Raw genomic sequence first — 18,917 nt, 5'->3', positions numbered from 1 at the left:
TAACATTTGACGTGGCCGAAAGGCGAATAAACAAAAAAACAAAGAAAGACAGAATGTAGTTTATAACAAGATTGACTTGTACAAACGAAAAAATTTCTCTTTACCGGATTTATAATAGTATTCGAATGTACCTTATAATTTTAACTACGAATACTATTATATTAAGTAGGTAAGAAAGAATATGTAATTAACTAAATAACTTCTTGTTGAAATATATTAATATACATGTGGCTGTACCTACCGAACCATGATGCCTCTTTCTTGTTGAGCGACAACCCTTCCCTGGCATCCAGGACTTCTGGCACCACCATGGTCACAAAGCTGATGGACATCCCGAGACCCACCAGTAGAAAGTCCAGAGCGATACATGCTATCACCTAAGAAAGAAAGGTTATTAAACATTCAAACATAAGCCTTGTTGATCTTAAGCCTTTGTTGAAATATAGGAGCATGTGATAGACAGTAATCTTTGGCGGGCATTTTGGAACCACAGAGAGCACTACTTCAGAAATCTGATCGTATAGTCAATATCTATGTTAAATTTATTGTAAAGAATCCCGGTATTAGAATCTATTTTTTATAATAAATACATTGTACACTGTACATAATAATTCATTAATCTCGTAAGCGCAGTAAAATTTATCAATTATTGAAACTATTACAATTATATTGTAAGTACGAAAAATATTTTGCACCGATGTTTTTTTGTAGTAAGATAATTAATTCACAATGATAAGTTTAGAAATCACTTTTAATACCATATGTATGTTTTTTATATTAAATGCCTGAAGTATATCAATATAACGCAATTAAAGCAACATACATCACTAATTAATTGGGAAAGGTTGCGCAATAACAACGCTGTATAATTATTTATAGAAAACATAGACCTTGACGTCCACCGTACCACGACTGAGCGGCATTTTCTGCAGTGCGCCCCTACATATGGAACGAGCTGTTCACTAAAGTATTTCCGAACTAATTCGACTAAATTGAATAAATAAATCCTTTTTGGTATTAATAAATACGTTGTGGCAATATGAGGGTCCATGGGCGGCGAATATCAAATACCACCTGGTGAGCCACCTGTCAGTTGGCCTCCTGTTTTATATAAAAAAGATCAAACGACAACTGGTTGAACTTTACCCGGTATGGTTATATCTTTTTGTTAAAAAGAACTAAGAAAAGTTTCAACATTATTTAAAAGTATTTGTCGTTCATCAAGTTCAGGCTTACGTATCTTATAAATGGAAAGCAATACCATAATAATTGCTTTCAAATCCTGAAATCATACAATAACGTTCAACTAATTCAAAGCATGATTATCATGCTGACCATGATGCATCTGTAGAACAATCAGTTCACTGAAAAGTGGAGTATTGTACCGTATACTACAAGAACATTAAATGATTTTAGGCAGCGCAATATGACGCAAACAAATAATTTTAGACGTCAAATAGCAATGACTAGATGAGTGATACTTCTTTATGCAATTTACTGTTTTTTTTATGGGATAGGAGGTAGCAAGCACTTGGTTAAAAGTTTACCGCCTCCCATGGACAACCCAATAACCAGGAGTTTGCACGTTTTGGTGGTAGTGTGGTGGTACAATATTTTCTTGATTTTTCAGAAATAACTTGTATGGCAGCTGGTTCAATGAAGTGGTAGTGCACGACAAGGTGTTTTAATAACCGCTCTGTCGTGAAAAACGTCAAGGTGGAACGTGGACATAAATGCACTAATTGCAAAGCACACGTTACAGGTTTTTCGAGATAGTATATCAGGTAGCCGTTCTATTTAAAATGATTACATATTGAAATGTTGTATATACTGCAAAACCAAAACTAAACAGAAGCTACATACGTGGCTGGAATAGAATTCGTCTAAAACTGTTGAACTTCTATGAAATATCCTTGAGTTCTAGTGCTAATGCATACACAGATACTATGTTTTTGATTTATACGAAACTATAGTAAAATTTATATAGGAAAACTTTAGCACGAATTTACGGATTTTAGTATATTTTTTATACCACGTATTTATTAAGAAGGACGCGATATTATATATATATATATATATTTGAATCAATACTCTCTTAGAGAAGTAAGTCAATTAATTATTAAGTATTTGGAACCAAATTCCATTTCAGAGTCGATGACTCTTGGGAATCATCCACTTCATAGTACCAATAAATGTAACGAATTTACAAGATTTTATTGAACTTTATTAGTTTTTTTGCATTGCATTAACAAATTCATTTGTGTAAAACAAGTTCACTATTAATGTTTTAAAGTAATTATAACAGAAATTGAGGCTAATCGACGATTATTAGCGCAATTGCATCCGCAATAACGAATTTATAATTAAACTGATACTTCAAGTGTTTAATGTATTGTAACCCAACAACAAATCATTGAGTTGTACGATTACTTTGTTGTTACATCAATCCGGTATTCATAAGGTAATTGAAAATACAAAACGGTATTGCAAAAATGTACAACCCACTGCCAAATTGTAGATTTTTCAATAATATCCCAAGAAAAGCGTTGATAAATAATTTGAAATTATATACAACTGGAACTTGGCCTTATGGACATCGTTTATGTAATCATTCAGTTAGATATCATCACACATCATTCACAATATAATATACATTTTTACAATGTTCTGTAGGCCTATCCGGAAACAATTAAACTCACACTAAACAATTAAACATAGCTACTAAGAACTATCTTAAGAGCCGATTGTATGCTGTTTTGGTATCGCATATTCCTAATTAGGTCCTTTTAATTTATTTGATTATATTACTACTAAATCTGTTATATATGAAACTTTTTTTTCGTTTGTAACGTCGCCAAACTTTTGAATCAAAAATATACGAAAGACACGCGGACCTAAATATTATGTAAAAATGTTATATATAATAAGACCACGAAAAGTCATACTTAAGCTACCTGTTGTTTCTATTACACATATACAACATGAGAATGAGAAAGTTACTAGAATGAAATACCATTTTTTAGAATTTGCAGATGCAAATATGATGCAGATTGCGGAACGAGTTTTAGTTTTAGTAGTTATTCTCTTTCTATCATGTTCTTTTATTATCTTTCTTTCTTGGATTATACAGGTTCTGTTATGAAAAACACTTTTTGAACGGATTAAAGCTATGTATTATTATTAAAAACTTATCATTATTTACATAATTCTAAATTTTAAATTTGTTTCGCGTGCTTTTCAGCGTGCGTGGTCACGGTGACTGAAGACAAAATGTGTTAAATATCAAAAGTATCAGAGAAAGCAGCTGCAGAGAAAGTTGTGTTATCTGTATTTATTGCCCCGAAGTTGATATCGACTAAAAGATGACGGGTTTTTGCAAAAATGACTCACGGTGTCCTCTATTTTCGCGGATGTCTTGGGGTTTTAATTTGGATATAATTGGATCCCAGGTGTTTGATAATTTTAGGCCGTCTTCTCTATTGAAATTGGGGTGTTTTTTTTATTTCAAGGACTTCACGTACCAATCTTGGGAAGAATCTTTTTACTTTCGCAAGTACTTTCGGTTGGTCAAAGCGTATGTAATGATTAGGCCTATCTAGTGTGTGTTCACAGACTGCTGATTTTGTGTGTCGTCTATGTCTTATGTCCGCAATGTGCTCTTTGAGTCTGCTTTTTTTTTGTATGAGGTGAAAATGCGCTTGCGCAGGCCCGCGCCAAGGATATCGAGCTTGACGCGGGGACTGTGGGGATGGGTCTACACTCAAATCACTCTGCTATTCAGAGGGGTAGCGAGACCCGACCCACTAAAAACACCTCAGACCTTCATACGCCCTTAAGATGGGCCCTCGGGGTTCGCCAGGCATTCTACCCAAGGGCTCTTTGAGTCTGCTGGACATATTGCGTTTAGTTTGCCCTATGTAAGACAGGCCACAGTCGCGTGTGTTTTTCTTAATGTGTAAAAGCTATTTTAACAAAAGACAATACTAGGTTCTGTTATATTAGCGATTAAATTATATTTATTATTTCAATTCCCAAATAATATTTCTACCTTTACATATTGTGTTTTGTCATTTTTGTTGTTGTTAATTCTATCGTGAGCCGTCCTCCGGCAGCAAGGCCCAGGCTACTAAAACTGGTTTTATTGATATTTAATAATTGGCTAACAAAGACTCCATATGACAATGTCACTTAAGAACGAAGCCCAATTTCGATATAATTCTCTCAATATCCGTTAATTCAAGAGCGCTGATGTCGCGATGCGTATGCGTATGCTACGTGAAGATTTACCAATACATACATATACATATTATGAAATTGGTAATTATGTTAATGTAGAAGTATGTTTTTTAGCATTAATAATTAATACTTAATTATTTATTAACACTTCGTTGCACATACTATAAAAAGCGAACATAATTAAATTTAAGGAGCCAGGCTACTATTGTGAGCAGAGAAAAAAAATGTATTAAATTAGATAAGGTAGGCAAGAAGTCCAAAAATACATATTATATATTATAGTTGTTGAGACAAAACAGGAACCAAAAAATGAACAAACTTAAACAAAAAAAAAGGATACATGATAAATTAAAAGTAAAAAGTCCACATGAATCACGATAACTTAAGATCAGTCTAAGTCAGATCACTATAAAATAGTATAATTTCAATAAGTAAATAAAGAGATAATTCTATTGTTTAGTACTGACGAGTTAAATACTAGTATTATGCATTTATATTCTTTCAGTATACAACCAATAGGGGAGGCCTATGTCAGAAAACAACCTAACCTTAAGTTGCTCAAAATAAAAACTAAAAATAGTAACTAATAGTCTATTAATAAAATAATAAACGCTTTATTTATTTTCTTCTGAGTCCATGATGGCAGATACAGAAAGAATGGCTCCTTATCAAAGTCAATCAAGGTTTATTGGCAATCGACGCTCATTTATTGGAAAAGGTTAAGGTCAATATTTGGACTCACAAACCGAGATATTTATTCCAAGGGCTTTAATGCTTGTTTCAAATTTCAATTGTTTAATATTTCCGAAGTATATATTATAAACTTAGACTACCTTTTTAGTAGCTAACCAAGCCATTGAACATTTTGCTATGCTATTATAGAGTCGCGCTAGACTCTTTCCAGAGCGCTTTTCCGGAACAAACTCCTAAGTACTAAATAAAACTAAATATTTTGAAATAAATGTAAGGAAGTAATAAATTTTAAATATTTTACTCGACTTGGTCCATCAGTCTTCGTCTTTCGCACTTAGCAAACTAATTTGGTGATACATTGTTTATTTATATAGATTACACCTAACAAAATATTGCCAAGAATGCACATGATATGATTGAATACTATGGATAATTTAAGTAGTCTTTAAAACAGTATTTTGCGACCAGCTGTACAAGCCACGAGGAAAGTGAATGTACATACTAACAGTCTAACATCTATCAGGATTATGCTACACACTTTTGTGTATAAACTATATTTAAACAAGAATCAGTTAACGAATTACTACTAACACAATATTCTTCTTATTAATTTATATTTGATTCACGTTACTAATAGCAACCGATAATTAATCCTTTAAATAAACAATAGAGTGGATTAGTAGCGTTCCATTACAAGAAAAAACAAAATATATTTTGTATTTATTAAATAAATTAATCGAATTTTGTAATGCTATAATTATTATATTAACTATCTGTCTTGTATTAATATTTAAAAATAATATTACTAGGCAATTTTAGCCCTTACTTGAAAAGCTATTAATATTTTAATTTACATATATTGGTATGTAGGTATGTCAATATTATATATTATCTATAATATATTTTGTTTATAAATTATTCGTGCTTTGGAATAAAAACCGCAAAACGACAACAGGCTACTAAATAAGATGCATCCATAAAATAAACCAAAAAATAATGACTACATTAGTGTTGTTTATTGGCTTTTATATATTTTAATAAAAAATGTGCAATTTTTTCAGAATCAGAAACCCCTCAATCTCTTTAGCAAAATATCTATTTCCAAATCATTAAACATATCTAATAAATGTAAATGTTTTTTTTATAATGTTATTTATAAGCAACCGTTGGCTTTCAGAATCTGTGAGTGTGTTCGTATTTTAATATTTGGCCACAGCAACTGATAAAATAAGATAAATGCAAGGAATATTGAATAAATTAATTGGTTACCGATGTCATATCTAGATCTAGATCTTAAGTGAGTCTAGCTATGAAGGAAGATAGAATAGTAATTTAAAATAAAGATAATAATAATCAGGTTTATTATTGAAATATGTTGGGATAGCGTTTGTCGAACTTTTACACCAGGTTTAACTACACCGTAGAACAAGTGTTTAAAATGAAAAAGGAAATCAAATGCAACTTTAAGGCATTCGATTTTTGAAAGCACATACGGAAGTCATAATTTGTTAGTAAAGTTTGATTCTGGCTCTATCTGAGATTCATGTCATCAAATTACAGTTTATATATCATTATTTTTATTGCTTTGTATGTTTTTATATAAAAATAATGCTATCGAAATTAGAAGGTACTTCCTCTTCTGGTATGGCTAAAAACCTGTGTACTAATGGTTGGTAAATTATTATATTAATTTTCTGAGCATAAAACAATGATTAAAGATTTGGTTTTATAAATTTTAAGTTGTAATTTTTAAATTCTAACAAATTATCGTAAACTTTCATTTCTTCACAAATAACACAATTTTTGGTATCGGTGTCAAATTGTGAGTTCTATCATCGCATTTATCACTACTCACTAATATCATTATTCACTTCAAAAACTACAAAAACTTTTATCGCAAAATGCAATTCATGAATCATGTCCCAAAAGATGAAAAACATAGACACTGCAAGGCTTAAATATATAGATAACATATAGCCATAGTTGTTTCTCTTTCTCTAATATACATTATATTATAAGCGTCCTATGTCGATTCTCCTGCGAACACTTGCCGTTGATCAAATATATTTGTATTTATATCTTAAGCCATTTAAAAATAATAAAAATAATTTCTTACCTGTGATAATACAACCCTTGTTCGGCTCAGGGTTCCCTTTTCTTCACTTTGAGTTGTCATTTTAATAACTTTATTATGTCCGTTAATTTAATCACAATCACAATACTAATATATCATTTTATTGTATCAATTTTCTTTTGTTTATTTAATTTTTTATCATTTGTGTTTTGTATGTAACATATGTACTGTTTAGTTAAAAATGATAACGAATTAGTTGTTTTCTACATCATAGTCGGTGGTAAAGTGATCTTATTGAAGCGATATTTACACTAATGTGTTTTCTAAAGAATATTAATTAATGTAGATATAATTGGAATCGAATAATAACAAAATAAAAGATTTAATAATAAAAAAGAGACGTATTCTCAATCAACGAATAGATTTGCCAATGCAATTATTAATAAAAAAAATCATTTATATTAAAATTAATAAATTATTTTTATCAGAAATTATCGCGTGAGAATGGCGTAAATAAAATGCTGTGTCAGTTAATTATAATCATATTATATTTCTCTTGATATTTTACTTTTTATAATTAATTTGTTCATTTCTATCTTAATGGTTTAAAGTCAGTAACACATTAACTGTTTAATTTAAAAAAAAAACAATGCAAAATTATCGCGTTCCAAAAGAATAAATGACTAGCGCAATTAAGATTAAGTTTGTTTTTATAAAACTTAATTTAATTTCATCCTGCAAAACTATATAAAAAATTAAAACAGCCAATGGCGCTACAATTTTCTTTGCCTCTGTATGTGTTTCGTGATAATTAGCTTTTATTAGATCAGCTATCTGTGCATTACACTCGTCGTTGATTCTTTCCGTCTAAAATATACCATGCCGGTTTCTTCACGTATCCTTCAGGATGCGACCTCTGGAATGGCTTACGCTGAAGCCACTAGATAAACACTCGTCGTTATATAAATATCATGAATAAGTAGAAGTAAATATACTCACAAGCCCATATAAAAATATTACTTTATTTGATGCGTTTTATGTATAATAGAATATCTAATTTGATCAGTATTCGTATTTGGTCTTTGTCACTATCGTTTTGCAAATATATAGCAGGTATTTCAATGTGTTACAATATATAATAATTTTAATTGCTTATCTTCTAGCAATTATACATTATAAAAATTTTAATTGCCATAATTTAAAATTGAGTAAGCATAAAAACTACTAATTTGTGTGAGATATTTAGTTTAAAAACATTCCTAATGAGATTTAAAAGTACAATCCATTATCTCATGTTAATCTATTTACAATAGCATCATAATAAATATTTTAATATGTAGATTTCAGTAATACAAGCTTCTAGGCGTTTTCTATACTTTTGATAATAACTATTATTTTTATAAATAAACAAAGATAGTGGTAGTGCCAACATGCAAAACAATCCTAATGTCTCCAAATCATACAAAGTCCTTAATCAATAATATAAATGTAGAATGTTCTTGTAATGATAAGTTTAAAAACATATACATATATTTAATATCGTAATTAACTAAATATTAATAAATATGAAACCTTCAATAATTGATCAACCTTTTTTTATAACAGAACAGGGGCAAACGCAGGCAGGCTCACCTGATGTTAAGTGATACGCCGCCAATGGACACTCAATGCCAGAGGGGTCGCGAGTGCGTTGCCGACCTTTAAAATGCTCATTAAATGTGCCCTTTATGAATAATAACATACCTTAAATCTGTAATGGTTATAATATTATAACAGTATAATTTAATTCATATGAAAGCCATTAGGTTTATTTAGCACTTGTCAACATATGTTTAGTGTTTAAGACGATTTTGAAGAAATAACTAGTGACAGTTTAGTCAGCCGTAAGTTAGACCAAATTTAATTTCGTAGCGGTTGTACAGGTGAATGATTATTATTATGAAATAATATGATTGGGAACTTATGGCTCTATGGCTGTAAGAAGATTTTAGACGTATTTTAAAAGCCGAAAGTTTAAATGTATATATCACAGTCACTCCACTTTTGACATCAGGCAGGTACTCTGTTGTTGTTTGATCTTTATATGAGAAAAACGTCACATTTAACTTTCTTACGTCATAGCAAAACAAAAAGAAATGTATTATTTCATTAACTTTGAATTTCAGTAAATATTCAATAATTGTTTAATAGTCGGTAATACCTGTTCTAATGCAATCTTTGTTATGATTTTAATTCTAAAATGGTTATGTTTCAAGGTTATAATATGAATTTAAATAGCTATAGGAAAAATATAATACTAGAAAAAGCTTTTAAAACGAAGCTTTAAAAATGAATAAAGAAAGTGGGTTAACAAACAGGTGGATGTTTTATAAACTTGGTTTCTGTTTCATAAAAAGGAAAGATTTGTTGTTGCTACCTAAGTACTCGTTTTGACAGCAGACGGGGTTTCGTTAGTACAGACGCTTTTTTACTGACCCTTCGCCTCACCCAAACTTCTAGTGAAGCGCCGACTTTGGAGCTTGTATCCGATTAACCAACTACAAATAAAATGAAAAGCTACATCGAGGTCATAGTAATAAAAAAAATACTAGCATAGATTTTAAAAGAAACTAGCTGCCCCCGCGATCTTGGTATCGCTTTAATATGATTTTACTTAGCCTACCTTTTTAGTAGCTAACCAACATATTAAACATTTTGCCATGCTACTCCATAGATAATGTTTGCTATTCCGGAATAAAAACCTTAGTACTAAACAAAACTATTTTTTTTCATGTTTTTTTTTCTCTCTATAAATAAAATTTATTTAAGTAGGAGTACGATTTTTGCGCGTAGCATAACTCATACTCGTTCGTACTTAATAACGAATTAATACTAACGTTATAAGTCGAAATAATGATAAAACGTAGCGGATTTCTTTACTTATTTGGTTTACCCAATACAACCGATGTGTGTCGATTAAATTTGAAATATCATTTCAATTAGCCTCTACTAGCAGTCGCACTTACAGTACTTCGAAGTCCCTTATATAGAAGAGTCAGGTATGTGTTTTTATGACACCTCAGCCGAAAGAACTCTTGTATGTCGTGCATAATTATATCTGTCCACCAACTCGAAGGCCGATTTAGGTGGAACTTCATTAACATTTGGATGTACATAATATAATTAAACTATAAAAAACTGTATAGAATATAGAAAAATAGTTTAATTATGAGTTAGACAATATTTAAATATTAGTTGTATGTATAACAAAGTATAACTTGAATATGTTCTAAAGTAACATGAAAATAGCGCTCCGATCAGGAATTCGATCACGCAGGCGTGACATGGCTTAGGCACGAGGCTCACTTATGTATAAAAACTTTAATATTCAACCTTTACAATTAAAAATGATAGGCTAAGTGTATATAATTTTTTATTATACAAATAAACTAATCATTATCTTTTATGGAATAATTGTGTGATATTTGCGGAGACAGGTGCTAGTATGTATGTATAAACTCTTTCTAGACTTAGATCAAACAAGTGATTATATTTATAGCAAAATAGTATATATCTGTGTAAAAATATGCCTACAGTAAGTTCTTAACCCTTAACATTTTATGTGACATGAAGCGGTTTCTGTATAAGCAAGTATGAGGCTCGTCAGTTACCTTCCTACCTAACTTTTGTGCCGATAAGATTTAGGATTCACACTGCCATTAGCCAATTCTTGAAACGGCCACGTATTTTCGGCACTTATGCCTTCACTTATGGTCGGCGATATTCCTTAACAGTAGGTGTGCCTCTTGCCTATTAGGCCCTGTTCTATAAAAAAATCTACATTAACCTTTAACTTTAACGTCAACTAACGGCAATACTTATGTATAGTTATATGAAGTTGCTACTTATTAGGAAATATAATTACAAAATGTAATATGACTCTTAGATACTCCGTCCCTTTGCAATTTTGATTATGATTGATTAAATTTCACTTTACACTTATATGTAATCAAATATTTTGTTTACTTAATACCTTCATGTAATTGAATCCCCATTGAATAGCGACAAAATACCAACTATATATTTTCTTGCGGTTTTGCGGTTTTTTCATGTACAGTTGTTAATGCGTGAAGCTATTAATTGCAATTATATAATAAATAAAACCGTTTTATATATTTTATTAATATTATTTACCAATAACGGTTAGTTTAGTATTTAAAAATACTATGTTTATATAGTTACCGAAAACATCTCAAAGTATATGATTAAGTAAAACTTTTTGAACGAAATCAATACATACAAATATAATATAATTTAAGACGATGCTTTTTAGCAACCGTCAACAAAAGGTAAATAATGTTTCAATATTTATGCTTTTTTTACCTATAACAAACATAGAAAAAAATACTTAGTGTCGTTAAGATAAATTCCTTGTTCACAAGCATTAATTATGATAAAGTATCAGTGGAATGCGGAAGATATAGAGTATCACCATCTCTTTATATGTTATTAACGATTAAGTGTAGAACCTTGATTACACTACCGTGAATCGCATGTGGCATCATAGGGTTTAATCCTATATTGAAATTGACCTGATATGTCACCGGATTATTTTCATGTAATTCATTCATTACGAAGGTTTTATCTAGTGAAGGGCGCAAATTCCGCTTACAAGAATATATTTAAGCTTTGTTCTGCAGTGCGTCAAGTAAGATTGCCGAGACACGAATGGCAAGTTTTTATGTCATCATTAGGAAAAGGGTTGCATTCTTGATATATCGTGCTAGACAAATACACGTATATCTTAAAACGTTGGTATGATGTTCATTCCCCATTATAGGAGTTATTGATTATTTTTTGTTTTGTTTACTAACCAATACTAACAACTAAGACCTCCCTCTCTCGATACTCTAACAAAATTGCATATGGATATAATCTGAAATTTATCAGTTATTATTATTATTCACTTGCAGTGTCATCTATTATTTCTAAAAATAATGTACTAAAATTTACTTCTATGTAAACAACTTCAAATGGCTTAACTATAAGCGTTAGAACTAAATTATTCTCTGTTTCTTAACTTTTACATTTAGAATTAAGAACTTGTCAGTATAATCAGTATAATTATATACTGACATGTTCTTAATTTGGTTGGACCATTTATAGTTTGGTTTAGAAGGGGTCACATCGGAATTAGAGATTTGTTAAGTTGTATATACATTTTGGTGTTTTAAAAGTGTAACAAAATCTTATTTCTTATCTGCGTCGTTTTCAAAACTAACGTTTTTTATACTGTCGCGATTTCGACTATTTTAATTTAATTATAAGATTTTTATACTCCCAAACGTTTTTGAGATAGAGGACAGAGACGCAGCCACAATGACTAATACTACACTAGACACCTATACTCAAAAAATAGATAATTCTTAACATTAATACTTTCATAGTATCTACATAGGATACCCATATTAATCGTACCATCCTTAATAATATTTTAATTACTCATTTATTCACACGTTTTTACACTTATATAATGCATGTAAATTATGAGGGATGCAACGGATGGTCTTATCGCTAACAAGCGATTTCTTCCAAGCAACTCTAGTAAGGGAAAAAACTAAAAATTGTATGATGGATAAAGTTCAAGAAGTGCATAACTATGTCTTATAAAAAATAGAACTTAAATCTAAATTAAGAAAAAATTATAGAAATAAAACAAACTGAAAACGAAAAAGCTTACTTTACGGATTCATGAATGGCGATACAATCAATACAAAAGAAAAGGAAATACAAGAATTACAAAAGTCAGGATTGAGCAGGATAGGATAGTTTTAGTGGCCTTGAAATTAAGAATTATGTCAAAAGGTTATAAATGTGATAAACAATATACCATTTAAAAGTAACACAAAATATAGAATTTACGAACACATTTAGGCACTTTAGCGCATTTAATTAGACAAATTGTAAGTTAAAAAGGTTTTGGTGCTGCGCTATAAAGGTTTTTGTCGTTTCTCATTTAATAAATGTCTTATTGACACTTTAAAGATAAGCGTATCGTAATTAATGAATTTCATCTAATTAATTCCGAGTGTTGATTTTTAAGGTTAACAAGTTATGGTAATTAGTAAGGTCAGCATTCAAATATTTACAAAATTATTTCTATATTTTCCATTTCTATTATTATAAGTATACAATTAAAGCAATGGAAGTTTATTTTTAATATAATCTTAAAATTATTATAAATATATAAAAAAATGTAATTTTAAATGACACCTTAAGCGTCAATCATTATTAATTGTAATTTGTCAATAGATTTTTTAACAGTTCATGCACTTAACGCTTTGCGACTTCTTTTTGATAATTTATGTGTACCTCATTTGGTCTCTTTTAAAAGAATTTCTAAAAATCTTAGTTGATGCATGAGATTAAAATAAAGTGTGTATGTTGTGACGTGACCGAATGTGTGTTTTTTCTTTCTTCTTTTGTTTTAAAATCAATACATGCAAATTTAATGTTGTTTGTTTTATTTTAATTTTAATAAAATAAGAGTAAATTGGTTTGAATTTAGTATTCCAGTACGTCCATCGTAAAACTTTTACGTAAGGGATTTTTTTGTCATAAATAGCATCATACAATTATGTTAATAAGGATGGAGGTGCAATAATCACCTGCTTAATGGTTTTATAATGAGTTGGTATATTACATTGACGCTGCATTTTTGATACTAAGCCATGCTATGTGAGTTGGAAGTTGTTACTACTATAAAAGAATAACATACTCACAGTTAAATTTTATGAAATAATAATTATGTTATACCTAAACTCTTTTTTAAATAAATTATCTATCAACTTATTATCTATATAATATAAGCTTTTTTATTCAGCAATATCTAAAGGTTTTTTATTATTAATTACGTGCATGGGATGTATATGCATAAAATAAATTATAAGATTTAATTATTAATGAGAAATGCAGCAATTTTTCAACATACACAGCTAAAAATACACCATAGTGAGCCAACATAATTGAAGTATCCAATGAACTAAATAAGGTCTGGAACGGTTAAATTCCATTTTTAAAAACTCTTTAATATTCAAGGATAAGATGATAAGTACAGAACGATAGTAAAGTGAGTTATAAATTGAATTTCATTTAATATTGTGCATGCGCAAATATATATATATATATAGAATGAATATAGCTGGTACAGTTGACATACGTCTGTCATAGAAATAAATATATCCTTACCATCATTATATTATTCACCACAGGTTTTGAAACACACAATTCTTAGTAAAAAAATTATGGCTAAAAATGAATACCAACAAAATTATAAAAAGTGTAAGTCACGAAAACTCCCAATAATGGCCAATAGAAACCGGATTAATTGCATTCGTTAACATTTTGGAGAAGGCTGTACCCGATAGTCTGCATGACAAGAAAATCTAAGCTTGTAAATATAACGGATATTTTATATAGCCAGCCACAGGTAAAATTTATATTATGTGGGGATGAATATAGAAATAGATCGTGTGAAGTGTTAATCTGTCCACAAGTGAGTGACCCCACTAAGACATAAGTACGAGGCGAAAGGTGATACGGCTACTAAGCTTGTACTTAGACTGTTGTTAGAACTATTAAAGAGCACACACATATTAGAAACTATATACGTATAAGTACTATTTAATAAAAAGTTTTATTTGTTTCGATTTTCTACGTAATCAATTATTTTTAATTTAACCTTAAACACGTAAGGTGTAGGAAATTCCATACAGCCCTTATTGCTGCGCACGTACTCTTTGTGGAACCAGCCCACCCAGTAGGAGTATTTCCGAACCGATTTGGCTTTGGAGCCTGGAAAAAGCAGTGTACCATTGGTTCAAGCGTTTCAAGGGACCATGGGTGGCGGTTGAGACCTAATTTTTGTCCCACCTACTCAGTGGCCTCTAGCCTCAGCATCTCTAATGACAATGTACAGTTTTGTGGACGATTACAAAAAAGCACATAAAACTCTTGATCAGTCCATCTGGTTGGTGAACAGTCACGCGATCTTTTGTCTTCCGTGTTCACAATCAGTTTCTCCAAGTTCACATCGCCTTTGCGTTTTTTATGTCCGTAATAAGATACGATAAGAATTACGGACAATAAGATTTAAAATTTTAATTTATTATCAATTATCGTTTATGTTACCTGATTGTTTTATTATTCTTGTTTAACGAAGTAATGATTAAGAACTATGAAAAAATGATTAAAAACGAATTAATAATGATTTAATATGACATGAATGAACCCTCACTCATATACAGTTTTCACATTAAAACTGGTTCAGGTGATAATTCCAGTTACAAACTTAAATATGAATTATTCATAAATAACTGATTACTGTATTAATTACAAATAATCTGGTTCATTACGTAGGTACTAAAGTACACCTGTATATGCATTTCTTCAGTCTAATAACACACCCTCAGTAATAGTCGCGTTTAAACTAAACTTCAATAAATTCTTGAGTTTTCCATCTTCATTTTCAGTCATGAAACAAATATTTCAACAGACTAAAATCCTATATATATAATATACATTGTTTTTTAAAATAATGGTAATCATGATAAAATACGGTACTATTTAGTTTATGAAAAGAAACTATTTAAATAAAAATCTAATGCCCGTCTGTATTTTGTGTCACACGTTCTGCTCTTTCTTATTCGAAATTCAAACTTGACATTAGAAACTCCAACCTAATAATTAGAATGTGCGTAATTCTAATCATTGTATTGGCGCGCAGATAAGTGGGCCAAATATGTTATTTAAATAAAGAATATTTTAGTTTTAAATAATATATAAGCTTGTTTATGAATGGGATACAGATTACTAAAAACGACCTCGATTAAAAGATAATTTGCTGAGATGGGGTCTGTTTACGATATCTTTATGTAAAATAATCTAAATTTTTTAGATAAGAACTAAAATGCTACTTTATTATAAATGCACACAACGTGTTTTCAATATAAATAAATCAAATATATTTTTTTTTATTTGACAGCATATTTATTTTTAAGAGCATTTAGCCAAATCTCAATTATTCAAATAAAAAATAAAATTTGCCGTCCTAATGTCGACTTCGACAATCATAATTATTGCGATATAATAATCAAGTACGGAAGTCAAGTCAAGTCAATTATTATTTGTTCAAATGGGTTGGGTGACTTATGTCAAAAAAGGGAAGCAGGCCTGTATGGTATAGCAACAAACCTGTGTCTCAAAGCAGCAGCATTTCCCAAATGTAGGAAAAACAGTAGGGTAATTCTTCACCCAAAAGTACAACACCGTGATAAAGTGATCCTCATAGGCGTCGTTGTCAAGTCGAGCGAAGGTGTTGGAAACTCCACTAAAAAGTGCAAACTTCATTAAGTGAGTTCCCTACTCTCAGCAGAGGAGGAACGAGGAGTACCTTACCTGGGTAAGATTCCATCCACACTTATTAAACTTTACAGCAAGTTTTTGGAAGATCGAGTTTAATACTTTAAATATGATGGGTGTAGGTTAAAGGCTGACTATACAAGATCAGGAGTAACTCAAGGGAGTAATTTAGGTCCTTTGAAATTTCTAGTAGTGCTGAACGACCTACCGAAAGTCGTCAAGAATGCAAATAGCTTGCTCTTCGCTTATGATATCAAACTATGCATGCCCATAGATAAATAGTGTATATGGCTGCAGCAAGACATTGATCGAGTGGATAATTGGAGAATGAGAATAGAGGTTAATTTGTCAAAATGAAAAGTTATATCTTTCTCGGGAGCATAACTCGAAAAAAAAATTAAATAAGTTAAGAGGGAGGTGAAAAATTATATAAGACATATAGTTATTTACACAAAACTAATGAAACAAACCAAAGCAATTAAAACCTATTTAAACATTGATCAGAACAATATTTAAAAAAAGGATACACGAAAAAGAAAAAGTGCACATGAATCACGATGATTTCAGATCTGTTAGTACGAAAGTTATGCATACGATGTGAATAGGTAATGCTGTTACAGAATAAATTTAAAGGAATAAAGATAATGAGCTAGCGGATGTGGATGGGAGTGAATTACATAGCTTCAGTGCAGAGACCTTAAAGGATTCGCCAAGAAAGGTAGAGTTATGAGATGGGATTTCAATGATATATTTTCCGCAAGAGCGTAAGCTAGCTAGCGTAATCATTTTTGAGATAGGAAGGAGTTTTAGAATTGAACAGGATGAAAGCTTCATATCGCTGACGATTGGGTAACAAGCCTAGCCGCTTACAGAATACAAAGATATGGTCGTACTTTCTTAAACCGAATATAAAACGGATACAGAAATTTTGTCGATACTTTTGCTACGACGATGATTATACTACTAATAAAAATAGTAATATATAAATCAATTATCCAATAAAATAATAATAGGTCCTTATCGTACTTTAAATCTTTGTGCGAATCAGGTTTACGCTGTTTTAAAAATACACGGATATAAATAGAATTCATGTAGTAGTAAAAAACACAGATTTTATCTAACCTTTTATAATGATTTTTCTGCCTCAATTTATAAATTCATTCATGCATCTTAAACGTATCTGCGCCGCCAAGGTTAGTATTTATTTATTAGTGATATATTCATAGTTTATCTTCGTTAGGTGAAGTTTTTCTATTACGATTTCTATATGCTATAAAAATATGGCATAGAGTACTCATTCGCATCGAATACGTATTTGTTCCCGATTATGTTACAATAAAAAAATCTATAAGTAAAAAGAATGTATGCTAAGTTCGCCACCGCAATTTAATTTTAAATTGTTTTTCTTTATACGTATTTTCATTGTATATAAGTCAGTCAGAAATGCGATATTTATAGATACAACTTCCGCTCAAACTATACAGTATTTCATTTATTCATTAATTTTGTTTTAAAATTGCAATAGATGTGCTATGTATTAAAAAAGTCGGCTTCAAGTAATATGACGCTTCACATGGAAATATAATTGGAACGAGATCATGGGAGCAATGAACTAAATAACGACACGTGAAAGAACTTTCCCCTTAACTTTACGCTTATTAAAAAAATATATTTTAAAGATTATCTCCTAACAACATGTAATAAACTCTTGTATATTTTTATCAAGTTATTAAAATATTACCAAAAAATATATTTGCGTAGTATACATATGTCGTAAAAGATAATATTCGGCGCAGGACCCATTTGACATAAAATTTTAATAAATTATGTTATGTTATTATTTATATAGTTTAATTCTTAGATTTGTATATTTTATTGTTACTTTGCCATTTATATAATTTTGGTATGCACAACACTCAAGGAAAGTATTAATAAAATATGATTATTATAAATTATCAGTTAAATGTTTATTCGATAATTTATATAATTTAGTAGCAATTACCAAAGCCTATAAGTATCAAGGTCTACCAGAAGAAAATTCTTGAATAATAAGCTGGTTTGGCTGACGACCAAACCTTGGAGACTCACGCGAAAGGATAAATGTTGTAATTTAAGTGAAATGCAATTAAAATCTCGCCAAGGCGCTCTCCGATAAGTTACTTCGGTTTAGAAATAACAATCGTTTTTCCTTCATTAGCTATATTTGTTGAGTAAAATATCGTAAAAATTAGAAATATGTTTAAAACATAAAATTCTCCTGTCACAGTATTTGTAACCAAACTCTGAAGCGGCTTAAACGATCTTTATAAATCTTTTATTGTAAATTCTGCAGGTCTGAGAATACGTCGTAAACTATTTCTTGATAAGTCATAAGAGTGGCCCATCCAAATGTACTTTTTATTAACTGGCCATTTTTTTTGATTCCCTTCTACTTAATTTTTCATAGCGATAGTATTGTATCTTCAAGCCTCAGTGATGGATCAATATTAATTCAATCAGTAGAAGTACTGGAAAT

At 30.2% G+C, this 18,917-nt stretch overlaps 1 protein-coding gene across 6 annotated transcripts in view; it reads right to left on the bottom strand.

Annotated features, from left to right (window-relative positions):
- Window positions 1-18,917, bottom strand: part of LOC123709296 (facilitated trehalose transporter Tret1-like) — a 34,704-nt gene that overhangs the window by 14,159 nt on the left and 1,628 nt on the right. For 2 of the 6 annotated variants that reach the window (XM_045660509.1, XM_045660510.1), the window contains exons 2-3: window positions 7,046-7,230; window positions 242-377 (exon numbers count right to left, since the gene is read on the bottom strand). In XM_045660509.1, the coding sequence (XP_045516465.1) occupies window positions 242-377; window positions 7,046-7,105 (196 nt within the window). In that variant the 5' untranslated portion in view covers window positions 7,106-7,230. Of the gene's footprint in view, window positions 1-241; window positions 378-823; window positions 871-7,045; window positions 7,231-16,234; window positions 16,261-18,917 lie in introns of those variants that run through there. The other 4 variants (XM_045660511.1, XM_045660514.1, XM_045660513.1 and 1 more) reach the window with 4 other exon arrangements.

Source organism: Pieris brassicae, chromosome 5 (genome assembly GCF_905147105.1).
Source record: "Pieris brassicae chromosome 5, ilPieBrab1.1, whole genome shotgun sequence".
NCBI lineage: Eukaryota > Metazoa > Arthropoda > Insecta > Lepidoptera > Pieridae > Pieris > Pieris brassicae.
This window is presented reverse-complemented; position numbering and strand designations above follow the sequence as displayed.